Genomic DNA, 27691 nt, shown 5'->3' on the forward strand with positions numbered 1-27691 from the left:
TCAAAGCAGATCAGACAGGACCATGACTAGTGTACCATCTTCTAAAAGATACTGAGTAGGAGCTGTCCAAGTTTTAGTTAACTTTTTGAATAGGCCAGATCCTGGTTGGTTGGTTGGTTTTCAGATCCTGGTTTTTTAATGCTACTGCTATAATGGTCACCCATCTGCAAAAATATCTTTAAGCTGTACCAGTTCTTCTTTATTTATGTTCTGTATATCAATTGTACATGATCCTTTATTAAAGGAATTTTAGAAAAGGAACTACAGATTCTCTAACAGTTCTCAGCACCCTCTGATGAGTGAAGAACCCTAGCAGTCTAGTCTTCAAAACCCGTTTTACATAAAAGTTTGCCTTACTGCTTTGAGGCTGGTATTTACATATAGCTCAGTTCACTGAGTTACAGTGTTTATCCACTTACTTGTATTAAAATATATTTATTGCCTATCAATCACAGTAATTCTTTCTTCATGTTATTACATATTTATTCAATCTGTATATAAGTCCTTTCTGAAAGTATTTTACATATCAAAACCAGTGAATTACTTTTGCCATTTCAGATCAGTATTTGATATTTGGTGCCGAAGAAGGGATTTATACTTTGAATCTTAATGAACTTCATGAAACATCAATGGAACAGGTATGTCATTTTAAACTTTCCCTTTTAAAAAAGTATATATAGGTACTAGACAAAAAAAAATTCACTTCTAAGATTTTCTGCCTCTTATCCATAAAAGCTCCATGGAGCATGTTGTATTTGTCAGGTACTAAGGACACATTCACAGGACTAGTCCTCACCCTGCAGGACCTCACAACATAACAGAGAAAGAGACATAGCAGTCATTATAATACTCAGGTTAGGTATCACACTAGGAATGAGCTCAACGTAGAAGCCACAGAGGTGGGAGTCATTAGTTCCTCCTGTGGGCAGGTGAGAAGAAACCATCCATGGCAATGAGTGGAAGCTTCACAGACAGAGGGTAAGTATAAAGCCGTGGAGTTGTGAAACTGCATGACAAGAACAGGGAACCATGAACAGACAGTCTGACTGGAATATAGAATGAGTGCAGAATAGTAATAGTAAATGGAGGCAGGTGGGGAAGGCAGCTGCCACCCGCAAGCTTTGTGTATACCATGCTGTTGACAAGATCCATGTCTTTAGAACTGTTTGCAGTGTGATGAGAGATGACACAAGATATTTTGGTCAAAAGGTGAAGAAGCATTGAGGCAGGGCAGAAGTAGAGAGGACAGAAAGGAAAAAGTGGAGTTTGGAATTATATGAGGACATTTGTTACTGTCCAGTGGCTGGTCATTTAGTACCCAGAGGCTAGCAATGCTAAACAACCTGCAAAAATGATAGTGATTGTGTTAGCAGCTAGTATCCATATAAAACTTACTATGTGCCAGATACTGTTTTTAATTTTTTTTTTAAGATTTATTTATTTATCCCAGAGAGAGAGAGAGTAGGTGGAGGGAAAGAATCTCAAGTAGACTCCCCAGTTAGCAGGGCTCAGTCCTATGACCCATGGGATCATGGCCTGAGCTGAACCCGAGAGTCAGATGCTCAACTGTGACTGAGCCACCCAGGTGCCCCTGCCAGATACTATTTTTTTTTCAGATACTATTTTTAAATGCTTTGTATAATAAACTTACTTAATCTTCACAATTCTCAAAGATGTATACAATCATGAATCACATTTCCGATGAGAAATCTGAGGCACAGAAAGGATTAGGAAAGGATTAGTAACTTTTCAGAGATCCCACAACTATTAAGTGCTGACTGGGTGGGATATGAGTCCAGGCTAGCTAGCTCCAGAGTCCCATGTCCTTAACTACTTCACCACACTGCCTCTCCCACTTGTATTGCTTCTGTAGAGAAACACTAAACCTAGAGAAAGATTAAAGATCTGAAATTGGCCACATTGAATGACCACTTCACCATGGAAGCCAGGAAGTCTAGGTTGAGTCCCGGTCTCCAGCATGAATAACAGCAGTACCACCAGTCAGGGACAATATACAGAAGGGCAAGTAGATTTGATGGGAATGATACTGCATGCATTTTGGTCCCAGTAAGTTTTGGGTGCCTGTTGGGTATAAAGCTGTCCATTATCAAGATAAATTGAAAAAAAAAAAAAAAAAAAGATAAATTGATTACAAATACAATGGAGAGGAAAAAAAATCTAATGGTAATCTCTTAACCAAACATTTCCATCTTTTCTCACTGCAGCATTTTTAATTTAGATTTTCTAACAAGATCCTAAACTGTATGATATACTCTAAATCTTGCAATCTGGAAGTGGTATATAGTGAGGTGGCTGAAAAATACTAGGAACTAGAGAAGTTATTTATTTTCTGATTATATATAATAATCAGTAACTAATTCAAAGGTAGTAATACCTTTCTTGGACGTAAGAAGATATCTAAAAGATATCTAAAAATCACCTTACAAATAATAGTATTAATTTTAAGGAGCAAGACCAACTTCATGCATAGTTGAGGTAAGTATTTATCCGCCTAATTCAAGGGACAGTCAAGTGAAGGTGCCCACCACCTCTCCCAGTACTAGTCTGCAAGAAGTCCCCTCCTGAGATGCTTCAGTATTGGAAACTACACTGATTGAGTAATAATATTCTGAGCTACACATGCCTTACAAAGTGAAACCTTTTCCCTCCCAGAGGAAGCCCTTGGAAGTAGGGAATGAGAATATATGAGATCCTGAGGGGTTTTTTTTGTCTCGCTGTGAAATTATTAGGTGGATTTCTCTCTGTCCTCTAGGGGAAAGAGACCAGGTAGCATGAGTCTGCTAGATAGGGGAAGACACCGGAAGGAGAGAAAATGACACCAAACAGAGTCCTGATTTTAAATTTTTTATCAGCTTTTATTATTTATAGTGAAATATTTGTTGATTGCTCAGCGTGTGCCAGTCTTCCACGCCCTTGTTTAATCACCACAACAACTCTATTAGGTATAGGCGCTCCATTTTACAAATAAGAACACTGACTCACAGAGATCACATTATCCCAAGTCACAGTCACTGAGAAAGCAGATATCTGAGTCTATGCAAACTATAGAACCAATTTATTATATAGTTTTATTTACTTTTTGCATTTAAAAATTTTATTTAAATTCATTTAATTAACATAAAATGTATTATTGGTTTCAGAGGTAGTGGTCAGTGATTCATCAGTCTAATATAGTACCTATGCTCATTATACCACGTGACCTCCTTAATGCCCATCACCTAGTTACCCCTATTCTCCAGTGACCCTCAGTTTGTCTCCTATGATTAAGACTCTCTTATGGTTTGTCTCCCTCTATGATTTCATCTTGTTTTATTTTTCTCCTCCCTTCTCCTATGATACTCTGCTTTGCGTCTTAAATTCCACATATGAGTGAGATCATATGATAATTGTCTTCCTTGATTGATTTATTTCACTTAGCATAATACCCTCTAGTTCCATTCACATTGTTGCAAATGGCAAGATTTCGTTTTGGTTTTTTTTTGATGGCTGAGTAATATTCCATTGCATATATATATACACCACATCTTCTTTTTCCATTCATCTGCCAATGGACATCTCGACTCTTTCCATAGTTTGGCTATTGTGGACATTGCTGCTATGTGCAGGTGCCCCTTTGGATCACTACATTTGTATCCTTGGGGTAAATACCCAGTAGTGCAATTGCTGGGCTGTAGGGTGGCTTTGTTTTCAGCTTTTTGAGGAACCTCCATACTGTTTTCCAGAGTGGCTGCATTCCCACCAACAATGTATAAGAGTTCCCCTTTATTTCACCCAGAACCTACTTTGCTAAAAGAAGTAGACATTAGAAATCTAGAAAAGCTTTAGGGTTTTATTAAATGTGGTTAAAAACTAAAATCCAATGTGAAATCCACTTAATATAACTTTGTATAAATACTTTTTCATTGTCCCTATGTTGATAATTTATTATGCAAGGAGTTTGTGTCTTGCCCTGCTACTTTATGTATGCTTGTATTCAACAAGCTAGCTCACTTATATTTACAAATATATCATCTCACAATAAGCCATAGATTTAATACTAGAGAACTGCTTTTTGTTTTTTATGATAAATCCAGTTCAAGACAGTATTAAATAAAAATCAATTTTTTGCTACTTTGATAACATTGCTATGTGACTTATAAGTCATTGCCCCTTTTTCTGCCAAATTTTCTCAATATAGCCAATGAATTTCCAATTCTATTGTGAATTTTTTTTTTTAATTTTTTTTTTATTTATTTATGATAGTCACACAGAGAGAGAGAGAGAGGCAGAGACACAGGCAGAGGGAGAAGCAGGCTCCATGCACCGGGAGCCCGATGTGGGATTCGATCCTGGGTCTCCGGGATCGCGCGCTGGGCCAAAGGCAGGCACCAAACCGCTGCGCCACCCAGGGATCCCTCTATTGTGAATTTTTTATGAAGAGTATAAAGTAGGAAATGTTTATGTCCTTTCAGTCTAAGACACAGCTGTAGGCACATTTTCCAAAATTAAAAACTATGGCAAAAGTACAACATAGAGAACATAGTCAATAATATTGTAATAAAGTGTATGGCAACAGATGGTGGCTACACTTATCATGGTGGTCATTGGATAATGTATAGAATTGTCAAATCGCTATGCTGTGCACCTGAAATTAATATAACATTGTATGTCAACTATATTTCAATAATAATTTTTTTAAAAAACTATATTGCCATGTTTTATTTGGAGAAATTAGATACTTTGAGTATATTTTGCAAATATATGAAACAGGTTTTATATAAAATAGATTTTTTGTTTCCCTTTTATTATTACCTTTTCTCCTTTAATTATTTAGGGCCATCATTGAGACTTTGTGCTTTAATAAAGGAAAGTCCGTAGATACCTTGGTATATTTCATCCGTCCCTTCATTCTCTCTGTTCCCTGCCCACATCCCAATCTACTTTGGAGGAACTGAAGCAGGAGCTGCCAGATCCCAGCACAAACCCAACACTCAGGCTTGTTAAATCAGAACACTTAACTATATTCATCGGTGGCTCTCAGACCAGTATGCGTCGAATCACCTGGAGGGCTGATTAAAACCTAAATTGCTGGACCTACCTTCAGAATTTCTGTTTGAGTAAATCTGGGGATGAGATCCAAGAATTTGTATTTCTAACAAATGCCCTCGTGATGCTAATATTGCTGATGCAGATGGAGGGACCACTTTGAGAACCACTGATCTTCATGATAAAATGTCTTAATGAGAGCAGTTATGTTTTACCTTCAAAGTATATGGACTGTGTTCATGAAATTCCCTCTTCTTTTTCCTAAATACTAATCACTTTCAAACTTACAGAAGTGACTTTCAATTCTTATGGGCTGTATTTCAGAAATGAATCCCATATTTATATTCTTAATTATTTGTGCATTTTCATTATGTTCTCTCAGGCTTTTTTTCCTCCATACCTGGTGTTTCTTTACCCTGTGTTCCACTGCACTATGATTTCTGTCTCTTCTGCTCTAGAAGCCATGGATTTCCATATACCTAGATATAAACATATTTGGAGAGGTACACAGGAAAGTTAATTATTTAACCCTAGAACCAAAATAAAGGGATAGACATGGCTTGAAATTGTCTCTTCTCCTCTTATAGTTTGGGACTCAAACTAATCACATCATGTTGAGACTTAGATAATAAAATTACATTGCTAGTTTACTTCTTTTTCTCCCATATAAGTGTAAGTAAATGTATATCATCTTGTTTTAAATGTCTTCTAAAATGAATTTCTATTAAAAATAATTTTCTTTTTTAAGAACTGACCTGTTGATAAGATAGCTTACATGGTTAATATGTACATATTTACATTACTCTTTTATCTGTTATCTTTTGTAAACTTTGCCTTTTCTTTTTTTTTTATTAGTTATTCCCCCGAAGGTGTACATGGTTATATGTAATGAACAATTGCTTACTATCAATATCTGGTAAGTCTTTTACTTTTTACATATCTTATTATTCCTATTTATGTTATTAGCTTTTATATCATGTTTATTTTTCTTAACAGGTAAAGCTTCTCAGCTCTATTCCCATAATTTACCAGGGCTTTTTGATTATGCCAGACAAATGCAAAAGTTACCTGTTGCTATTCCAGCACACAAACTCCCTGACCGAATACTGCCGAGGTAATTGTACATTTAATTATGTTTCCTCCTAAAAAAATAAATAAATAAAAAATAATTATGTTTCATCCTTAAAGATAATACATTAATTAATTCTAAATAATAGTTATACTACAGAAATTGAAAAAAGCACTCAGTTTGGGTTAGTAGAAATCACATGTGAAGAAAAAATGTGAGAGATAATATATTTTCACAGAACTGAGAGGCCCCTCTGGAACTTTGAAACTGATGAGTATTTAGTATGTTTTACAAGGTTAAAACTAGTTTTTTTCTATAATTTGCTAGTAAATTTTCATCACACATCGTGTTTTCGACATACTTGTTTTGAGTAAAGTGAATTTTTGTCAAAGTAGAGTTTTTAACCTTAGAAAATCAAAATGATTTATTAAATCAAGCTTTTTGCTTTAGAAGATAGTTACTTAGGAATTGAGGGATTTTGCTTTTCTACTTTCAGGGAGTTTTCATTATTTCTTTCTTCCTTTGGTTATTATTGTGTTGTACCTCATTTGTTGACCAAAAGGTCTTCTGAGTCTGATATAAATTATATTTTATGGAAACATTATACTATAGCCATTCTTCCTTTACTGCATCATTATAGAACAACTAATGTACAACCTTAGCTTTCAAGTACTTTGAAAAGCTGTTGTTCTCAATTGCTGAGTTTACAGTAGAGCTAAAATTTGCCCCCTTGTGCAAAATACTTCTTAAAAATTAACCTTTGGGGGGGATCCCTGGGTGGCTCAGCAGTTTGGCACCTGCCTTCGGCCCAGGGCATGATCCTGGGGTCCCAGGATCGAGTCCCACATCAGGCTCCCTGAATGGAGCCACCTTCTCCCTCTGGCTATGTCTCTGCCTCTCTCTCTCTCTGTCTCTCTCTCTCTCTCTCTCTCTGTCTCTCATAAAAAAATAAAATCTTAAAAAAAAAATGAACCTTTTTGGGGACGTCTGGGTGGCTCAGTGGTTAAGTGTCTGCCTTCATCTCAGGGCGTGATCCCGGGGTCCGGGGATTGAGTCCCACATTGGCTCCCCTGCAGGGAGCCTGCTTCTCCCTCTGCCTATGTCTCTTCCTCTCTCTGTGTCTGTCATGAATAAATAAATAAAATCTTTTTAAAAAATAAACCTTTTTGATGAAAATCATTTAAAAATTATACGGCATGCTTTTCTGTCTTCTTAAAATAGATTACATTGAGTTTAACTGGACACGTTTTCATGATGATTCAGAGTTGCAACTATGAACTTGATTTATTATATTTACATTATAATATTTACAGTCGGAATTGGAGTTGCCCCTATAACTAGCCCCAAGAATGGAGTCAGGGAGTTTCTTTTTTCACATAGAGTTTATAATGCTCCTTTGTTCCTCCCAGCTGCCACTTGATGCTGTTGTGGTCACAGTCCATTTATCCATCTAACTTGATAATCCTCAATTCCTCTGGGCACAGAAACTGACCACCAAACTTTAAAAATAAATGTAAGGTACAAGAGCCCTCTAAGGAATGTAAAGCATGTAAACTTTAACGTATTCACTTATTAATATCATTTTGTCAGAATAGAGACATTCGTAGCTTTATTTGAGCTTTTTTGTAGCTGTGTTCAGTTCTTCAAATTTTACTAAATATACCAGATGTGCAGAAAGTTTCCTAGTATATACATGAGACAGCATTGAATACCGTATTACCTCTTCATTTAAGGAGTTTCCATAGAGGAAGAGGTTACCTCTAAGAGTACTTTACCTCTACATTGTTACTTTGTTACAGTCAGTCTTTGGTGTTGGTAGCACTCACCAATGTGTCCTTCCAGCTTTCTTCAGTTTTGTTATCAAGAAGTTAGTTATTGTAAAATCGACTATTCTCTCATTTACTGGCAGGAAATCTGAAAGCCTTGTTTGCATGATAAAATTTTATATGTGTATTAGTACTAGTTCTTCTGTAAAATGAGTACAAATTAAACTTCCTTTGAGCATCTTGTAATGTGCTGTAGTTCTCATAAATCTAGGTACTCATTGTATCATACTGTAAAGCTTCTTTAAGAAAGCATAAGTTTTGGAATCCAGGTAGAGTGAATTTAAATCCTGCCTTGTTCACTTACTAGGTTTGGGACCTTGAATAAATTACACAACCTCTCAGGGTATTCATCTAGAAAATAGAACCAGTATACCAGTCTTGCAAAGTTATTTTTAAAATGATAAAATATGTATGTATCATATCCACCATGGTTTCTGGCATCTTAATAAGTAGATCTTTTGTCATCATTGTTAGGCATGATAAATTGAACTGTGTCTGTAATATATGCTAAAATATCTTACATTAAATAAGTTGAGAATGTTGGTTCACTTAGGATTCTAGTTAATTAGGTGCCAGTAAATAAATTTTATTGCCTTATTGTAAAATCATTACTGAAAGTAAGGTAAGTCTGTATAGATCACTGTAGAAAATTATAAACTTTTATAACATTTTAGTGTGCTGCTCACAACTCAGTTTTGAATAGTTTCATTATCGTTAACTCTAAGCTGTAATTAGTAGTATTGATTATGTGGTATTCTCTGTATAATCCCTCAGTACTTTGCAGTCAGTTAATCCTCCTGGGTTTTGACAGCTTCAGTAACTTAACCCCTAAGTAACCTTGGGAGCCAGGGGGCAAGTTTACAAGTGTGGACCAGGAACATTAAACTTGTTGCAGTGGAAATCTTTCAAGACCTTGATTCAGATTTTTTTAAACTCTGAAAAGCACTTTTGTTTGAGCAATTTAATTAATTTACAGGTGGGGGGAATTTTTGTTTTAAGCTGTATGAAATTTCACTGTACATGAAAGGGGTATTTTCATAAATATTAATGTGTGAATTGGAATGTAAAACTCTTCTTGATAAGAACATAGTTGAAGGCAACAGTAGGTCTTTAACCCCAAATTTGGAATCAATGTATTCTAGATCATTATTGTTGTCATTCAGTGCCTCAGTATCTGATGAATTTCTGTGTCATTGTTTGGGTACCATAATACTAATAAAATGCTAATTCACACAGATAAAGTACTTACAAGTGGTAACAAATTTTAACAGCTTCTCTTGCAAGCTCAGAGCACTCTAGTTAAACTGATCCACAATCATAAAAGAGAAGTAAAATTTTTTTTCAAAGTTGAATGACTGTGAGCACTACAGTTAGACTAAGGCACTAGATTAGAATTCTTTCTTGCCTAGAACTGCTAAGTGTATGACCTTGAGGAAATTATTAAATCTAACCCTCAGATTTCTATGCTATGACCTATCTCATGGCATTATCAGAGGGACTAATACAGAACATGTGAAGTTCATGGCAAACAGTAAGTTCTCAGTAAATGTTAGCAGTAGTTATTAAAGATTTTTATAAATATAAACAGCATGTACAACATATTAAAAGCTAACATTAACAATACCTCAGCATTATATGCTTGATCTACTCAGCTGCCAGTTGTACAGCAACAAGAACATCAAGATTATTCTAAGCTTGTTTGAAATGGTATTGAGCATCACATGCATGCTTTACAATTTTGTTACCAGCAAAGCACAACTCTTATTTTTTTTTAAAAGAAGAAAAGACATGCAGAGCAATATCTAATCTGTGACACATTTACACATGTAAAAGAAGTTTAAATATGTGTGCAAAAATGGAGAAATATAATTTGATGTTTGCATAACTTTGCACTAACAGTGTTATATTATCTTTCTTGATAAAAGGCTTTTGAGTTTATGTATATTTTTTAATTGCAGTTTAAAAAAATAATTTTAAATGGATTTTTACAAATTAAGTTTGAATCTGATGTTTGCAGAACCCCTAAACGACCTTTGCCAGAAAAATCTATATCCCACTCTTCCTAAGGAGAGAAATAAAAAATGTCTTTAAAAAATTCTTATTAAAAAATTTTTATAAATTGTTTTAGTGGTGAGACAGCATTTTACATAGCTTAAATTTACTGTATGTGCTAAAAATATCTTTCCTCAGTTTATGGCTTTTTACTTAGTGGTATCTTTTGGTAAACCAAAGTTATTAATATTATTTAACAAATTCATTCAATAAATTGAATGCCACCTGTAGTTTGTGGTGGTAGGGGGGTCCATCCATGAAAAAGTATCAAAGGTTTATTAATATTCCCTGTATAATTTGTTCTTTTTGCATTCTTTAAAGAAATTTCAAGGTCGTATTCTTCTAAATCTAAATATTTTATAGTCCTGTTCTTCATACATTAATAAATCCTTAATCTATTTGGAATTGGAGGAGGGATGAGAAACAGAGCAAGTGTATTATTTTTAGTAGATGACCTAGTAGGTCAGCACCAATTTTTAACAACTCATCCTTTCTCCACTGATCTGTAATGACACCATTATCATATACTAACTTCACCTACATGTATTATATATTCATTTTCATTTACATTTAGGAAATTTGCTGTATCAGCAAAAATCCCTGAAACCAAGTGGTGTCAGAAATGTTGTGTTGGTAAGTAAACTGTTCCATGACGTGTAGTTCTCCTGCTTTGCAGAGCAGATAAGAAAACACTGTGAGGCTCATTTTTAAATCTAGTATAAAATAGTACTTCTCCAGGGCATTCTGGCAGTAGTAGTTTATTTTTCCCCCTTAAGTAAAACAAATGTCTTGGCCATTCAGTCTCCATGTAAACTAAACCTAATATAGTACCTTGCACATAACGGTCGTTTTGCAAATAATTTATTGACTGAGTAAATGGAGAAAGTAGGATGACTTTTTATTATAGCACTTTATCATACCCCGTTCTCCAGGGGGGGGCCTGTTCCTTATCATTCACATGCTGCTCAGTAATAGCTTATGAAACTGCATTTATTCATTGAGCATATATCTTCATGCCTTTAATATGTGAAATCATATTCCTATGATGTGAAGGTTATAATCTCCTTCACACACCATGATCCTAAATTCCTCCCCCATTCCCATCACAACCAGCTGTTTTATTTGCCCCTAGCAAAAGCAAAAAATAATTTTCTTTCCTTCCCTTAAGAAACTCTGAGGCTTTGTTTTATTTGTAAACCTATATTTTAAGATTTGATTAATGTCTTCATGTTGCTAGAACCAAAATATCACTGTCTCTGAACATTACTACCAAAAGCACCCTTAGCCACCTTTCCCTAAATGTGCTATATTTAGCCTATTTGGCAACTTCTCCCCAAACCCATGTATGATCTTCCTTCAGGATCTTGCTGCCTCACCTAATCGTCCTGGTACCATGAGACCTAAAATCTTTTTTCCTAACCCCAGACCCTAGAACTTATTTGTAATAAGACAAAACTCCTGCAAGTGATGGAGTTTCCTACTCTCATGGAAGGTGTTTTCACCCTGCAGTCTGATTAAGAAATGAACTGACAGCCAGCTTTTGTTTGTTTTCAGAGCATGCAACTACTGTTGTCAGGACTTTGCATTATAAGAGAACTTACATATACTTTTTTGCCTTGACAGTGCGAAATCCTTACACAGGCCATAAGTACCTATGTGGGGCACTTCAGACTAGCATTGTTTTATTAGAATGGGTTGAACCAATGCAGAAATTTATGTTAATTAAGGTAAGCATGAAAAGCAACCTAAGTCATTCTTAGTATAAAAGCTTAATTAAGTCAATTTTCTTGTTCTTCAAAAAAAAAAAAAAAACCCAAACACCACATTTTTTCTTTTTTTCCCATTACTTCCCAAGTTAATTTCATGATTTTGGATTATGTGGCAGGAAAGGAAATTTCCTAATTGTAAGGAAATCAGTTAGCCAGATATAAGTTTTAAAAGAGACTAGAGAAATACTTAAGGGAAATGGCAGAAGGAGCAAGAAATAGCATCTCACACACACAGTCTGATGTCCAGAACAGGAGGTGTTAAGAAGCAGTGGAATGTTGTTTAAATATGTTCTCTGGCTGACCTGCTTCATCACAGTGGAGAAACAACCTACAGGTTGGCATTTGGCCTAAGAGGACAAGGGAATAACCATAGTGAGAGGGAATTTACTTGGATTATATGCCTAACTGTTAATTTGGTCAGGCCTTCCCATGGATGGTTTTTTTGTACCTAAGTTTCTCTAGAATCTTTAATTAATGAATATTCTTTAAAATATTTAATATTATTCAACTGTAACTTAAAATTGGAGGAAAAACTAACAAAAGGGCTCATTCACATCAAGGAAATACCAAATGAATTTTTAAAGCTGTTTTCTTTGCTATTTTATATAAATTAAGTAGTCTTACTTCCTGAGCATTTGACATCTCCCTAGAAATTGGGGTCAGAATATAATTGGAGAAGATTCTTCCTAAATTTTATAATCCAGCCTTAGGGTACTTAAAGTATTGGCTTCCTGTTATTTGAATTTCTGTAAGTGACTAAAGAATCTTTTTAATTTCCTATCACTATTTGTTAACCTCAACATTAAGTAGGGCTAAAGAAATGAAAAAATAGTTTCAAGAATTTTGAACCCATTGAGGTGCTCTTGCCACAAATCACTGAAGTAAAAATTGTTTAAACCAAAAACTGAAGGGGAGAAATAAATAGCCATATGAACTATCTAAAGCAAGACTTCTGAATACAGCCCATTTATGGCAAAAACGGTTTTGTTCTCCGGTCCTCTTTATTTTTGCCTATTTAACAAAAGCATGCCTCCTCTAGATGGGGGGTATAAAGTGTGCACAGTTTGATTTTTCTGCAGCCCTTCCCTTCCCTGTTGTCTTCCTATCTTTTCCTTTTTATTTTAATTAGGTCCTCCCAATTCCTTTCATTCCTAACCTATAGCAGAATAAAAAATAGTTTCATTCTGTCAGTTTTCATAGATCGAGTCTGATTAAAACTTAGGATGAATGAATTTTTTACATTACCTGATATGTTATACCACTTATCCTAACATATAATGAAAGACCTTTTCTCTATTAAAGGAATTTTAGGGGGCAGCCCTGGTGGTGCAGCGGTTTCGTGCCGCCTGGGGTGTGATCCTGGAGACCCAGGATCAAGTCCCACATCGGGCTCCCTGCATGGAGCCTGCTTCTCCCTCTGCCTCTCTCTTTCTCTCTCTGTCTCTATGAATAAATAAATAAAATCTTAAAAAAAAAAGGAATTTTAGATATGAAGAACATGCAGGAAAGAATATACACTTTGAAGACATGAGAAGCTTAAAAATTACCCATCCACATGTTCTCTTTTCCAGGTGGTTGGTTGCAGGGAGCCTGGCACTGACTAATTAATGAGGCCTGTTGCCAGTGTTCTAAGATACTACACTTGGAATACCATCTCCCTTAAGACTGCACACTTCCCATTTTCCTTATACTCCCTGAGCTCTCTGTAGGCCCTTACCCTGAATCTTAACCCAACTCTCTTTCCCATCTCTCTACTTCAAAATACTGGGGATATTTTGTTTCTAAGTTTGACATTATTGTGATTAGTGTTTATGATTTTTCTATTCTACAGTCTTATGTGTTTAAAAACATTTTTATCCTTTCTGTAGTCTCCCTTCCTCTTAATGACATTTCTGACAGAGATTTTGCTTCATTAGACTACATTTTCATAAGTAAAAGTTAGAAATTAAAGACCTTTCCAGCAAACATATTATGTGCTTATTACAAACCAGGCACAGTGCTTTTTAACTAGAGAAGAAAATGAATAAGATGTAGTCACTGGTTCAAAGACCATTACCAATAGCAACTGGATTTAAAGCTCTTAGATGGGAATCCTCTTCTGTTAATGACTTAGCACACATTATTAGAAGCTAAATAGAATTATTCAGAATCTCTTGGTTTTCTTATTTGCTGACAAAATTAAACAGAAGCATTGTTTTCTGCTTTACTGTTCTTATCACATTTCAAAGAGAATTTTTTTCAAAGAGAATTATTTAAATTGTTTTACCTTATTAAAAAATATGGCCAATTTTATGGAAAGCCTATTCCTCAGGTAATGGGAAGGCTTCTAGAGAGGGGATTTGGAGAGCATTGATGAAAAGTCTCTGTACACTTGTAGGTGCTCTGGCAGTCACAGGGAAGGAAGGGATATGGATGAGGACAACAGATGCACAGGCTTTACCTTCTAGCCACAGGACCACATCATATTTTCTAACTCTCTAAGAATGGTAGTTACGGTAGCCCCATTTTACCAGTTTATTTTCTCCAGACTTTATTTTCTTTAGAATCTATGAGTTGCCAAATTAAAATATAAATTCAGTAGCTTTGGTAAGTACCATTACTGCTTACCCTTTGCAGAATAAAATGAAAATACAGCCCATTTATAAGAGCAACAAAAATACAAAGATACTGAGTGGACTTATTAAAGTATGTATAAGATTGATATTTTTTGAAAAAGCAACTTTTATTGTGAAGAGTATCACTAGCTACTCAGAACTCCCCATGGCACCTCCCACCAAGTCAGCGCCTGTACTTTCCATTTTTACCGGATAAACATGCACCTCTAAAACATTAGAATTAATTTTACCTGATTTTTCAACAGTATGTACATGGAATCATAAAGTATATACTCATTCATGTCTGACTTTTGTGTAACAACATATTTCATTGTTGGATATAGCTCATTTTCATTGTTCTATAATTTCCCATTGTGTGAATATGCCATTATTTTATCTATCTACTGTAGATGAGCATTTGGGATACTTCCAGTTTTTTGTTATTTGAACAGTACTGCTGTGAACATTTTTGCATATGCCTCCTATGCACATGCATACTCATGTTCTCTAGAACGTATAACCAGAGTATTCTTGCCAGGCTCAAAGGGATGCATATCTTCAGCAGGAACAGATAATGTAGGTATCTAGTGTGGCCATACTATACAGGTCATGCACATATCACCTTGTGAGCGTTCGTCTGCTCCTCTCTGGGTAACACTTTTTGTGTCAATCATTTCATTTTAGTCATTCAGGTGGATATGTATAGTAGTTGGTAGTTTAATTTCCTGATTATGTTAATGTTCTCCATCGATTTTTCTAAATTTAGTAAATATGAATTTATTTAGACTTTCTATAGCATTCTGTAGCAACATAAAAATAACTTTGAAGTTAAATAAAATTGGTTGCATCATAACTGTGAGTTCATGAATAGTCACTTGAGATATGAGGATAAATATCTCTTATTTGTGATTTTTTTTTTCCTGTCCAGTTACAAGAAGAGGGTTTCTTGCTAACTAGCATTTCAGTGCTCTTACCCATGTTTGCTCAGTTGGATAAGAAGGCAGGGAGTATAACTGAAGCAGCATCAAATTGGGAGGCAGGAGATACTGCCAGAAAGGGCTGGAGGACCCTGGACCAGTCACCAGATTCCTAGGTCTCGGTTTCCACCTCTGAAAAGAGAGGGCTAGACAGGTGATTTATAAGTTCCCTTCTAGCCATGATGTCCTAAAATTATGTGATTTTTTTAACTTTAAAAAATTTGTACAGTGCTTAAACCTTAAATACTTTATAATTTGTATTTCTCTGCATATCCAAAGTTTCTGTGGCAAGAAGCAATCTTTTAGTAGAGAGTTATTTTCTTTATTTTCATAAAACTAAAAATTCTTAACGGTGTTCTCATGAAACTATTTGGCTTTTGCTTTCCTTTGTTTAATATATTTTTGTTTCTCTCTTTAGCACATAGATTTTCCTATACCATGTCCACTTAGAATGTTTGAAATGCTGGTAGTTCCTGAACAGGAGTACCCTTTAGTCTGTGTTGGTGTCAGTAGAGGGAGAGACTTCAACCAAGTGGTTCGATTTGAAACAGTCAATCCAAATTCTACCTCTTCATGGTTTACAGAATCAGGTTTGTGATTTTTGTTGATTATTAAGGCCAATACATTATTTGATTTTATAAATAATAAACTTACTGTAGCTCTCAGGCAAATATAGTGCATAAAAAACTAATCTGGAATAACATATTAAAATCTAATCTGGAATAACTTAATAACTTCTGGAAAAAGAATATGGCTTGCTTTAAAACAGCTAATTTGTTTGACACATTTAAAACATAATGCATTCCTGAACCCAAGTATACATCTGAATCACCTGGAGGCTTGCTGGCCCCCACTGCGAGAGTTCTTCGTTCAGTACATCTGACGTGGGACCTGCGGATTTTACTTTTGTATGTTCCTATGTGGTGCTGATGATGTGAATACAGGAACCACACTTTGAAAACTACACAAATACACCTATCTCAGGCCTAGAAAAGTTGATTTAAATAAAAGGAAAAACTGCATTGAGTGTAGTTTATTTTCCATTTTATTCCTAGAATTGAAACACAGCTACTATAACTTTAATAAATTTTTAATGATTTGTAATTAGGATATAAATTATAATGAAATAGCTCCTTCTGAAATATTAGATGGTACTTGAAAATAATTTTTTATATAACTTGTTTCCTTACATTTTGATCTGCGTTGTTTAGTTGCATAGCAGATCTTTCCTTCATAGCTAGAAATATTATTTACAATTAATGAGCTTTTTACAGAAATTTGATTATAGTTTGAAACCTTCAATTTTGTTATAATCAGTACGCATTAGTAAAACTTGTGTTATGTGGTAAGTAAATCTGAACTTTTACACTTTAAAAAAAGTAACCTGGACAGTTTTTTTTTTCTTATTTTTAAAGCACTGTATTTATTATGGAGCTCCTTTTGTTGTTTCTCCCTTTTAAAATGACATTGTATGGTGTTTTGCTGTAAAATACAGTGGCCATTTTAGAAGGCACTTTTTATTTATTTAGAGAGCAAGGCATGTGAAGGGCAGAGAGGTAGAGGGACAGGGAGATTGAGGGGGATAATCTTAACAGAACTCCATGCCCAGTGTGGAGCCTGACATAGGGCTCAATCTCATGACCCTGAGATCATGACCTGAGCCAAAATTAAGAGTCATGCTTAACTGACTGAACTACTCAGGTGCCCCTAGAAGGCAATTTTTAAAAGTCTTGTAGAGCCTCTTTGTCAGAGTTTTTGGGTTCTTACGGAAATGTTAAGCCAGTTTACTACTAAATACTGATGAGTCAGGAGTTTGTTGGAAGCCTGAGTGTTCACAAAAGGAAAGAAATTAAGAGTTGAAGTTTTCTGCAGTAGAAAAAAATCACAAACACATTAAGAACCCTAGAGACAATTACAGGACTTACTGAAGCCCAGGAAACTTGAAACCGTTTTCCTTTAAGGACATATTGTTGAAGGAAAACGTGGTTGGCCCTTGGCAACATAATGTGGCTTCTCTGGCTCCCCTAAATAATCTATACGGCCTTTTCCCTTAGACACTGCTTCTTCCTTTCAGATAGTGGGCTCACTCCTGCTTTCCTGATCTCTTCGCCTCTGTTTTACAGACAGGCATTGTTGGGTGACTGGTACTTTATTGTTAGTGATTTTCAGTTAATGCCTTATTTCTCCCAAGCATTTTAATTTTAAATCCTTCTCTACAAACTATTGAATGAAGGGCCTAATCTCTGCACAAAAGAATTTAATACTATGGGTACCTTCCTTTTAAGGAATTTTTAATTTCATTCCCTTCCTGTAAGGATATCTCTTTATTAGAGGTTAAATATGATAAGTATAACTCATCTCTGGTTTTGAGATGGTGAGATAAAAATTGAGTAAGAGAAAGTATAGTTAGACTTTTACATCAAACGAGATTCTAAACCAGTGGTTTTCTAAACTCTGCTGCAGTTTAGAATCTACTTGGGAAGCTTTTAAAACTCCTGACACCTCAAGTCACACACACCCTCAATTAAATAAGAACATCTAGAGGTAAAGCTATGCATCAGTATTTTTTAAAGATCTCTAGATGATTCCAGTGCGTGGTAACTAATTAATACAAGCAGTTGATAAAACCTTATTTTCCTGGCTTTCTCTCTAGTAATGCTGGACTGGCTTCCTGAACTGAAATAGATTGTGTAGATCTAGATTGAATAGATTGTTAATTTTCACCCATGTGTATAAGGGCTACAAAGATCAGATTTGCAGGAGGCCTACTCTAGGTTCTTTCAGCCCTGGATAGTTACAGAAGTACCAGGTCTAAAATACATTTGCAGGTCTGAAATACTGCAGTCCTTGGATACCTAAATACTATGGGAAATAGAAACAGCGGACTGTAGGTCATCAGACTCTTAGGAAATATAAGGCCAGAAACAAAGGCCTATAGCTCAGCAATTTCAGTTTTGACGTTCATATAAAGTTTAGGATAACCTACTTTTCACTTTATGGCAAATCATTATTTAAATATTCTGAGTTTGTAAGAACTTTGATAAATCATTATAATAAAAGTAATGCCTCTTTGCATTTTGGTATTTATACTTCTCAAAATACTTCAGTATTTCTTTTAATTTCATTTGTACTTGAAATATTTGACTTTGATTCACTCAGTAAATATTACATGTGGTGCCAGGCACAACCATATAATAAAGTACAAAAGCATAGTCCGTGGCCTTCTGAGCTTAAAAGGAGGAATCACTCATAACCATAATATAGAAGATTAGACTCCTGATTCCACATACAAATGAAGAAGATTGACAGTAGTAATGACGATAGCGTTCCACCGAGCACTCACTTTGTTTAGCACTTGGATCAGAGTTTAGACCCCCAAGCAGCCTGGTTCAGCCACTATATATGTATAGCTAAAAATGTAAATCCATTTCAAATTCAGTGATGTTCAGAATTCTTGTTTTTATACTTCTGTGCTTTCAATATTACTTTTTTGTAAGTTTATTGAGTTTGTTTGTGTTACAGATAGCCCACAGACAAATGTTACTCACGTAACTCAACTGGAGAGAGATACCATTCTTGTATGCTTGGACTGTAAGTTTTTCTTTATGAACACCTTATTTTAACACTTTTTTCTTAATCTTGGTTTCTGAGTGAATTTTCCCTACCTTCTTTAGGTTGTATCAAAATAGTAAATCTCCAAGGAAGATTAAAATCTAGCAGAAAACTATCATCTGAACTCACCTTTGATTTCCAGATTGAATCAATAGGTAAGTAAAAGTTTTGGATTTCTTAAGAGCTCCTTAAAATAACTTATGTGATAGTTATTTGAAGTAGCAGTCTTTTATAATTCTCTGAAATAGTTAATAACTGATATAATCTATAAATAATGTTACCCTCCTTAGAGATTTGACATTTCAAAAGAAATAATTAAATATTATTTTTCATAACACAGTTGTGAATTCCCATTTCTCCAAATTCCTGTAGTTTCCCTATAAATACTTGAAAATTTCAGACTTAGGGTACTCTGTTATATTTTTGCTGTTGTATTTGCTTATCAGAGCATTTTAAGCACCTCCATAATGAGATCATGGAATCTCCTTATCATCCTCACATTTTGCTTGACTAGAGTGTTTTCTGAAAAAAGATTTCTTACAGAATCAGTATTCTAAAATGATTACATTCCAGAAAAGTAGGTAAAAATGATCATATATGAGATGATGCTGGAAAAATGAAGGAGAGCTAATTCAGTATTTAACTAGACAATTTTTTTGGTCTTGTTATCAGTGAAAGATATTTCCACATATATATGTTGATTGAGGGTAGGGCCGAGAGCAAATAGTTCATTTGTCTTATTCCTGGCTCTATTTTTACTCTGTCCTCCAATTAGAATGCCTCTCTGCCAGCAAGCAAATGCCGATGATAATGAGGGAAATCTCTTCAAGATGTTAAAATGGAATCCATGCTTAAAAACACAAGGTCAGGGCCAAAGAGTAAGATAAAGAACAGAAACTCAAAGCAGTATGCAGGCCTGAAGCCAACAGATGTGCTGGGCTCCTGGTAATAAAGAAGATGAAAAGTATCCCACAGGAGATAGGAACCAGAGCCAGGCTCCTTGCTTGAGATGCCTGGTAACCAAGACTCTCCGCACCTAAGGCCTGATGGCTTTATAGGAGATTTTTATCCACCCTTAAAAAAAGAGATGATCTCTATCTATACAAACTATTTCAGATTATTGATAGAGAAGGAATGCTGAACAAATCAGTGTTTGACACTGATACTAAGGTCAAGCAAGATTAACATAGAAAACAAAATTATCCAGTCTCACAAAAATAGATTTTGAAAAAAATCTAAAGTACTAACAAATAGAATTCTGTATCATCAAATAATAGACTTTATGTCAGGAAAGTAGGGATAGTTAAGCATCAGAAAATTTGTTTACTAAATTTTAAAAGCAAAAAATCACATAATTTTTTGGTAAATAGACAAAAAGCATTGAGTAAAATCCAAGTCATTCGTGATTTAAGAAAAAAAGAACCCAACTTCTTAGCAAATTAGGAATAGAAGGAAATGTTCTTCATCTAGCAAAGTATATTTTAAAATATTCATGTTTTAATGGTTAAACTCTCCCATTAAAGTCAAGAACAAGGTAAGAATACCTACTATCATCACATTTCAACATCTTACTAGACAAGAAAGGAAACTATGAGGATTAGAAAGAAAAAAACACAAGATCCTTTTTTGCTGATGGTATTATCTATATAGAATGTACAGCTCTCTAAACAGGAACCACTAGGAGAATTCAGAGTTGCTGAATGTGACTAACAGAAATGAATCACTTTTCAGTGTGCCGGTAATTGTGAAATTTTTGAAAGGAAAAAAGATCTCATTGACAATGGCAATAAAATAGGTGGAATTAAATGTAATCAGAATATGTTTAAGGTCATTATCTAGGAAATTCCAAATTGTTTAAAATTATTGTTTAAAAACATAAAAGTCGATTTGAACAAATGAAGAACTATACCATGTCCATGGATAGAATGACAGAATATAAGAAAGGTGTCAGTTCTTAATAAATGAAACCACAAATTTAGTGCATTTATAATAAAAATCCTGACAAGATGTTTTATGCCACTTGATAAGCTGATCTTAAAATTCATATGAAAGAACCAAAGGCTAAGAACAGTAAAATACATTTCAAAGAATACTTGCCCTACTCAGTGTTGAAACTTTTATAAAGCTATAGTGATTAAGACAGTGTGGGCTCAAGCAAGACAGGGATAAATAAATAGAACAGTGGCTCTAGAAGAGAAGGCTCAGAAATGGGCCTATATATGATGGAAATTTATAAGCATAATATGTCAGTGGAAAATGGTGGATGTTCAGCAAATGATGCTGGTACAATTGGCTATCTACAAGAAACAAAATTGGACGTTTCCTTGCTGAATACACACAAAAGTATGTATTTAAATATGCATTTTTTTAAGATTTTATATTTATTCATGAGAGACAGAGAGAGGCAGAGACACAGGCAGAGGGAGAAGCATGTCCCCATGCAGGGACTCTGACCTGGGACTCGATCCCGGGTCTCCAGGACCACGCCCTGGGCTGAAGGTGGCGCTAAACCACTGAGCCACCCGGGCTGCCCAAGCACCAGTTTTAAAATAGTGTGTCAGGGAGGGAAGAAGGACTGGAATGGGATTACAGGAGGTTTTATGTGGATGCCAGCTATATTTGTTTTTATTTAAAACAAAAGGCAAATATGGCAAAATGTTAGGATTTGCTAGTTAAATAGTAAATGCATATGTTTCTGTGCTATTCTCATATTTTTCTAGGTGTTTGAAACACCTTATTTTCAAATATTGTCATTTTCAAATATTTTCAAAAAAATTTCTAGAAACAAAACAATATTTTTGAAGAATTTTCTTTTTTCCTGCCAAAAAGTTGAATAAGTTCTATCTGGCATATGTGTATTTTTCATTTCAAAAGTAAAGATGCAAAAAAAAAACAAAACAAAAACAAAAGTAAAGATGCCATGTAAATATGGAATAGCTGATAGTTATTAAATGAAGTATTGCTATACAAGATAGAGGGACAAAATGATGCTTATTGGTTGAACTTTTGTACTATTAACAGTAACTGAGCTGTTCTTGCCTGCTAGTTTGCCTACAAGACAGTGTGCTAGCGTTCTGGAAACATGGAATGCAAGGTAGAAGTTTTAGATCTAATGAGGTAAGCTTTTAAAAATTGTGTCCATTAAATAGTCATGAAGCTATCAAATTCTACTTCAAATAATTTCCTTTAACTTTGAAAAATTCCTAATTAATAGAGGAATACTTGGTATGCTCACTTTATTAATATTTACTGTATTCAGCCTGGTAATTAAATTAATAGCACATACTCTGCAGCACCTCTCTCCATTCACTCAAACAACTCCAGTGCATATTTTATGTGCAACCAGATACTCCTACATTCAGAACAAGAATTTCCTGATACTGCTAAAAGTGATTTTCTTTCAACTCTCCCAGACCACACTTGGAACAAGAGTGTAGATGCTGGCTCTGTCTTGAGGCAACTTTCTACTTTGTATTTCAGAAATAATGACCAGAGCAGGCTTATAAGTAAAGGATTGCACATTCCTTTTCAACTGCCTTACCTGTTGTCTCTCTTACCCGTATTCACTTGACATTTATAAGATTCTTTGGCTCCTCCTCTCCTTTTCTATAGATGCTTTGGTAGAGATATGCAAATTGTATGTCTGGTTTTTGTTTAGATTCTATTTATTATTTATTATTTTAGAGAGAGAACATGAGCATGGGGGGAGGGGCAGAGGGAGAGAAAATGCCAAGCAGAGTGTAGAACCCAATATGGGGCTTAATCTCACAACCCTGAAACCATGACCTGAGCTGAAATCAAGAGTCAATGTTTAACTGACTGAGCCACCCAGGTGCCCCACTTGTTTCTTCCTGCCTTAATTTAGCTCCAGGAACAATTTAACTCCCAGTTCCTGTGACATACTCAGTTCTGCTCAGCATTTCCACCAGAATGCACTGGGATTACAGATGTGAGCAAGATGTGGTATTGCCCCTAAGAATATTATGGGCAAATTAAGTCACCAGAAACTCTCAGTTTCCTTGGACGTTTCCAACGTTTCAGTACCCCAAACCCCTCTCAATAGTTTAACTTTCACTTGAGCATTAGAGGGAAAAGAGAACCTTGGGTGCCTGAAGCAAGAAAGTAGCTCATTTGTGTTCTAAACTGTCATTCTAAGCTCAAAGTATGTCTTCTAACCAAGTGGACATTATAGCAGAGTTACCATGAGCATGAGTTCTGGAGTTGAAAGTACCGGATTCAAGTCTCCATCCTGCTATTTCATAACTGTGGCCATTGCATGTCACTTAACTTCTCTTTGCCTATACTTTTTCATTTGTGAATTGAAGATAACAAAATAGTACTTACTTCTTTGAGTTATTAATATTAAATGAAAGGAAGCATGTAATATGCTTAGCATAATGCCTGGCTTATAATAAGTATTCCAGAAAAGTCATAGGGGCATCTGATTGGCTCCATCTGTAGAGCATGCGGCTTTTAGCCAAGGCACAGGGTTATAAATTCGAGCCCCATTGGGTTGTAGAGACTGCTTAAAAATAAAAATTTTAAATGAAAGAAAAGAAACTTCATAGCTAATATGTTTCTAGTAGCTCTTCCCACAAAAGGGCTTCTCAGGAAGTTTGAAAAATCACCTGGGGGAATTGAGCAGGAGATAAGAATAGTCAGCAACTAATAAACACTAGGCAGAGAAAGAAAGACACCATGGGCAGGATACAAGAGAGCAGTTTCAGAAAAAGAAAAGGTTGTCCAAAAAAATCCCCTGAGGGGCTGTTTCAAACTGTGCCAACAGCCTGTACTGAATACTGCTCCTCCAAAAATGTTAGGTCCTTCTATTAGGCAAACCCCCAAACACACTGAAGATCAGTCATGGTGAGCCACTATTACTGAAGTTAACAGGTTGTAGCCTTCAGATGTGCTGGGTTCCAAAAGAGAGTGAGAATCCTTAGTGTTTCCAGAATAACCAATTTTAGAGGTACTAATAGAATGCATTTAGTTTGGAAATCAAATGGTTTTTTCAGCCTATGACATTGTGGGGAGAAGTTATGCCATTATAATTTAGAATGTTTTGCATTTAGTAAGCAAAAATAGTGGGTTTTTCTTTCTCCCATAGACTTATCTTTAACTTCCCAACTGGTAATTTGCCACACTGAGGACTTCTTAAAGGATACATGCCTTCAGAAAATACTATTTCAGGAGACTGGGGGAGATACAGGAAAGAAAAATCATCTATTGAGCACTGCCTTAGCTAGTAAGCTAAGTAAGTATAAGCACTGCCTTAGCTAGTGCTTATACCTACTACTGCTTCTAAGAACACTGCACAGTACTGCAGGGTAGAGATTTTTCTCTTTTTATTTTACAGAAGACAAAACCATTTTCAGGAAATTATATAACCTTGTCCAGTGTCGTAACTGGACACTCCCATAAGTGGGAGAGCAGGGCTTCAAATTCCAATCTCGAATTTGTCCCATCATACCACAGCGCAGCCTTTGAAATAAAAGAACCAGATCTGAGTGGCTTGCTGCTACAGTGGCCTTGCTGTTAGTATTAACATAACTGACAGAGGTTTCTGATAGATAAATGGTCTAGGTGCTTGCTTTTAAATTTTTCCGGGGTCTGTAATTAATAAGTAAATGGTTTTCCTACTCTCCTATTTTATGATTAATTGAAAATTAAGCACATAGACTAACAAACTCTGATGTATTTATGTACTGATTTAAGTTAACAATCATGCAAGGTTCTATTTTCATCTTAGGAATTATATTTCTTTTCAGTAGAGCTATAAATTAAATGCCCATATAAAATTTTGTGCCTTTAATTCCAGAAATTAAGTTTATATTTTAATTGAACAGGTAACACAAGAAATTTCAGATAACACAAGAATTTTCAGACTGCTTGGATCTGACAGGTATGGAGAATGGGTTGTGTTAAATACATAGTACTAAATGCATTTCATAAATCCAGCATGAAACTGATTTCTTTTTCAAGGGAATTGAAATTTCTACAGTAATATATTCAACATTATATTTTTCACACTGAAGAATTCACAAGTCAGAAAGTTATAAAATGTGCCTGATCTTCCAAGTAGCAGGAATATATCTATCTGTCAGTACTAATTTTGCATTAAATGTGCTATCTAAAGTATGATTTACAGGGTGAGAAAGAGGAAATACCATATGCTAACAAATAAAACTTTTTGGTTTTAGTGCCACATAGAATCTTTGGGTTCTATTCTGGTATACTTTCTGATTCTTGAACGACAGATGATTTTATACCTTGTAAAAATTAAGTTCCCCAAATTATTCCAAATACAGGTTTTCTCCACCTCTGACCCTTAGAACACCAGCTTAGAGGTGGGAGATGGTGGGCAGCAAAATTATTTCCTGGGGTTGGAACTGGTTCTGTAATCATAGGGATTTGCAAATCATTTTCTGTCCACAAATCAAATAAACAGCATTTATAGAGGCATAAAATGAAGAAGCAATGGAAAACGTTTCTGCTAACGTTAGTTTTCAAGAATAACATTTTGTCTGATTATTATTAATTATTATTATTATTATTATTATTTTAGGGTCGTGGTTTTGGAAAGTAGGCCAACTGATAACCCCACGGCAAATAGCAACTTATACATCCTGGCAGGCCATGAAAACAGTTACTGAGGAAGTCTGTGCTTTGGACAGTTAATTCTAGAAAGAACAAACACTACTGCCGCAACATTGATGAATGCTTGAAGCTGTACAAAAGCTGCAGTGACCTGGCTTCAGTTACATGTAATTTATTGTGGCATGAGACAAGATGGGGAGCCTTTTTGTTTTAAGTGGTATGGATATATTTAGCATATTGAACCACACAAGTGCTTAATTCATTGTTATGTAATCTTTGTACATATGGGCAGTATTTTTCTGTGAAACTTCATATTGCTGAAGACATACACTAAGAATTTATGTAGATAATGTACTTTTATGAGATGTACAAGTAAGCGTCTTATCTGTACAAATGTAAATGTTGATGAAAAATGCAACTGGGGTTAATATTTTAAGAATTCTTAGTATATTCTTGGGTGTGGCTATATTACAAAATGGGATGCTGGCAAACAGTACATTTAACACTATTGTATTTTTATTATATGTAATTTAGTAATACAAATATAAATCTTGTAACTTTCAAAATTGTAATGGAGGCTATAATCATTTTATAATCTTGTTTTTAATTTTAATGCAAGTACACTGGTGTTTATATTTGCACAGAATATCGATATGTGATGTATTAAGTCACAAAAGTAAGCTGTGACATTGTCAATACACATTTGGCTCCACAATATCTTTTTTTAAATGTATTTGGATTGTTTTCTATGTGAAACAAACCAATTAACCACCTGTTGTAGTAACTGGTCTTTTTATATTTAAGCAGAATCCTGTAAGATTGTCTGTGCTTAAAAACATACCTTTGAAAAAATTTTGAATCACAGAATAGCGGTACCGTGATATAACACTGCAGTTGTTGTCTGAATTACAGTATGCAAAGTATGCACAAAGGATAAATTAGCATTATTAAAGAGTCCACACTAAACATTTCATATAATCATATTGAAGAACTATATAACATTCCATAGAGTGGAGTGGTTCAAATTTCTAGTGAAATTTTTGCTTTGGTTGGCCTTATTTTATGATCATTTTCATATTTCTTTTGACTTAGAGTATTCACACATGGCCAAAATAATTTAGTTACTACCTCATATGAACAATATAATGGTTACTACACATCACAGGAACTTAGTTTTGATTTAAGGTCCTTTTTGATTGCTTTTTTCCAATGGAATATGTATATACCAAGTTTTAGCAAAATGCACACTTTGGCTCTTTTTTGGTATATGTTCTTTATATTTTAATGTGGATATATACACTAGGAACAAACTAAATTGTGATTTATGGTCTTCATTTATTTTAATTGATAATGCTTTTAAATATGTTCCTGATTGTACATAGTGTAAAATAAACATGTTTTTTAACATGCGGTTGTATAGTAGCTTGTCATCTGGCTTATATGGAGTAAGACTAAAATATATTAAGGAGAAAACAGTTTTTAATCATTCTGCGTTGACTCTTTAAATACCCCCTTAAATACTTCATGTCCCTTAGATCATATTTTTATTTGAAGTGTCATCTCAGTTTCATAACGGGGCATCTTTTATAGAATTTTCAACTTTCCGATCAGAAAAATCAATTGAACATTCATAGTCTTACGGAGCAGGTGTCGGCAAACATACCTCAGCCCAATCCTGCTTACCACCTGTTTTTGTAAATAAAGTTTCATTGGAACACCGCACCACATACTCATTTATGTGTTGTTTATGGCTGTGTTTGTGCTACAGTGACAGAGGTGAATGGTTGCAAGAAAGCTGTATGGCTTACAGAGCCTTAAACATTTACCGTCTGACCCTTTTATAGAAAAAGTATGCCAACTCCTGGGTTACAGAAAGGAAGGGGAGCGTGTTGGGAATGCAGTTTTGGAAGTTAAAGAAGGGGACAATTAGATTGGAAGAACTGGATGGTGGATCATGAGGCACCATTTCTACTCTTGGTAGTGTCACCACCCTTCTGTGTGATGTTAGGTAATTTACTTGACTCTAGAACAGTTTTCTTATCTAAAACATGACTTCTAAATCATATAGGTGTTAATAATTATAGCAGTTGTATATATGTGTCACTTTTCCCAAATAAATACATTGTCACTGATCTTAGCATTAATGACT

At 34.9% G+C, this 27691-nt stretch overlaps 2 protein-coding genes across 8 annotated transcripts in view; both read left to right on the plus strand.

Annotated features, from left to right (window-relative positions):
- The window catches only part of MAP4K3 (mitogen-activated protein kinase kinase kinase kinase 3), a 187513-nt gene extending 160249 nt beyond the window's left edge, over window positions 1-27264 (plus strand). For 5 of the 6 annotated variants that reach the window (XM_077843521.1, XM_077843522.1, XM_077843523.1 and 2 more), the window contains 11 exons: window positions 559-638; window positions 5902-5962; window positions 6043-6160; window positions 10568-10626; window positions 11617-11720; window positions 15752-15923; window positions 18856-18924; window positions 19008-19100; window positions 21992-22062; window positions 24792-24847; window positions 25511-27264. In XM_077843521.1, coding sequence (XP_077699647.1) covers window positions 559-638; window positions 5902-5962; window positions 6043-6160; window positions 10568-10626; window positions 11617-11720; window positions 15752-15923; window positions 18856-18924; window positions 19008-19100; window positions 21992-22062; window positions 24792-24847; window positions 25511-25598 — 971 coding nt within the window. In that variant the 3' untranslated portion in view covers window positions 25599-27264. Of the gene's footprint in view, window positions 1-558; window positions 639-5901; window positions 5963-6042; window positions 6161-10567; window positions 10627-11616; window positions 11721-15751; window positions 15924-18855; window positions 18925-19007; window positions 19101-21966; window positions 22063-24791; window positions 24848-25510 lie in introns of all 6 variants that reach the window. The other variant, XR_013349392.1, reaches the window with a different exon arrangement.
- CDKL4 (cyclin dependent kinase like 4) overlaps window positions 25572-27691 on the plus strand; it is an 82189-nt gene continuing 80069 nt past the window's right edge. Inside the window, exon 1 of one of the 2 annotated variants that reach the window (XM_077843538.1) lies at window positions 25572-25709. The gene's annotated coding sequence lies outside the window, so the exon portion shown is untranslated. Of the gene's footprint in view, window positions 25760-27691 lie in introns of both variants that reach the window. The other variant, XM_077843533.1, reaches the window with a different exon arrangement.

The sequence above is a fragment of the Canis aureus genome, chromosome 12 (genome assembly GCF_053574225.1).
Source record: "Canis aureus isolate CA01 chromosome 12, VMU_Caureus_v.1.0, whole genome shotgun sequence".
In the NCBI taxonomy this organism is placed as follows: domain Eukaryota; kingdom Metazoa; phylum Chordata; class Mammalia; order Carnivora; family Canidae; genus Canis; species Canis aureus.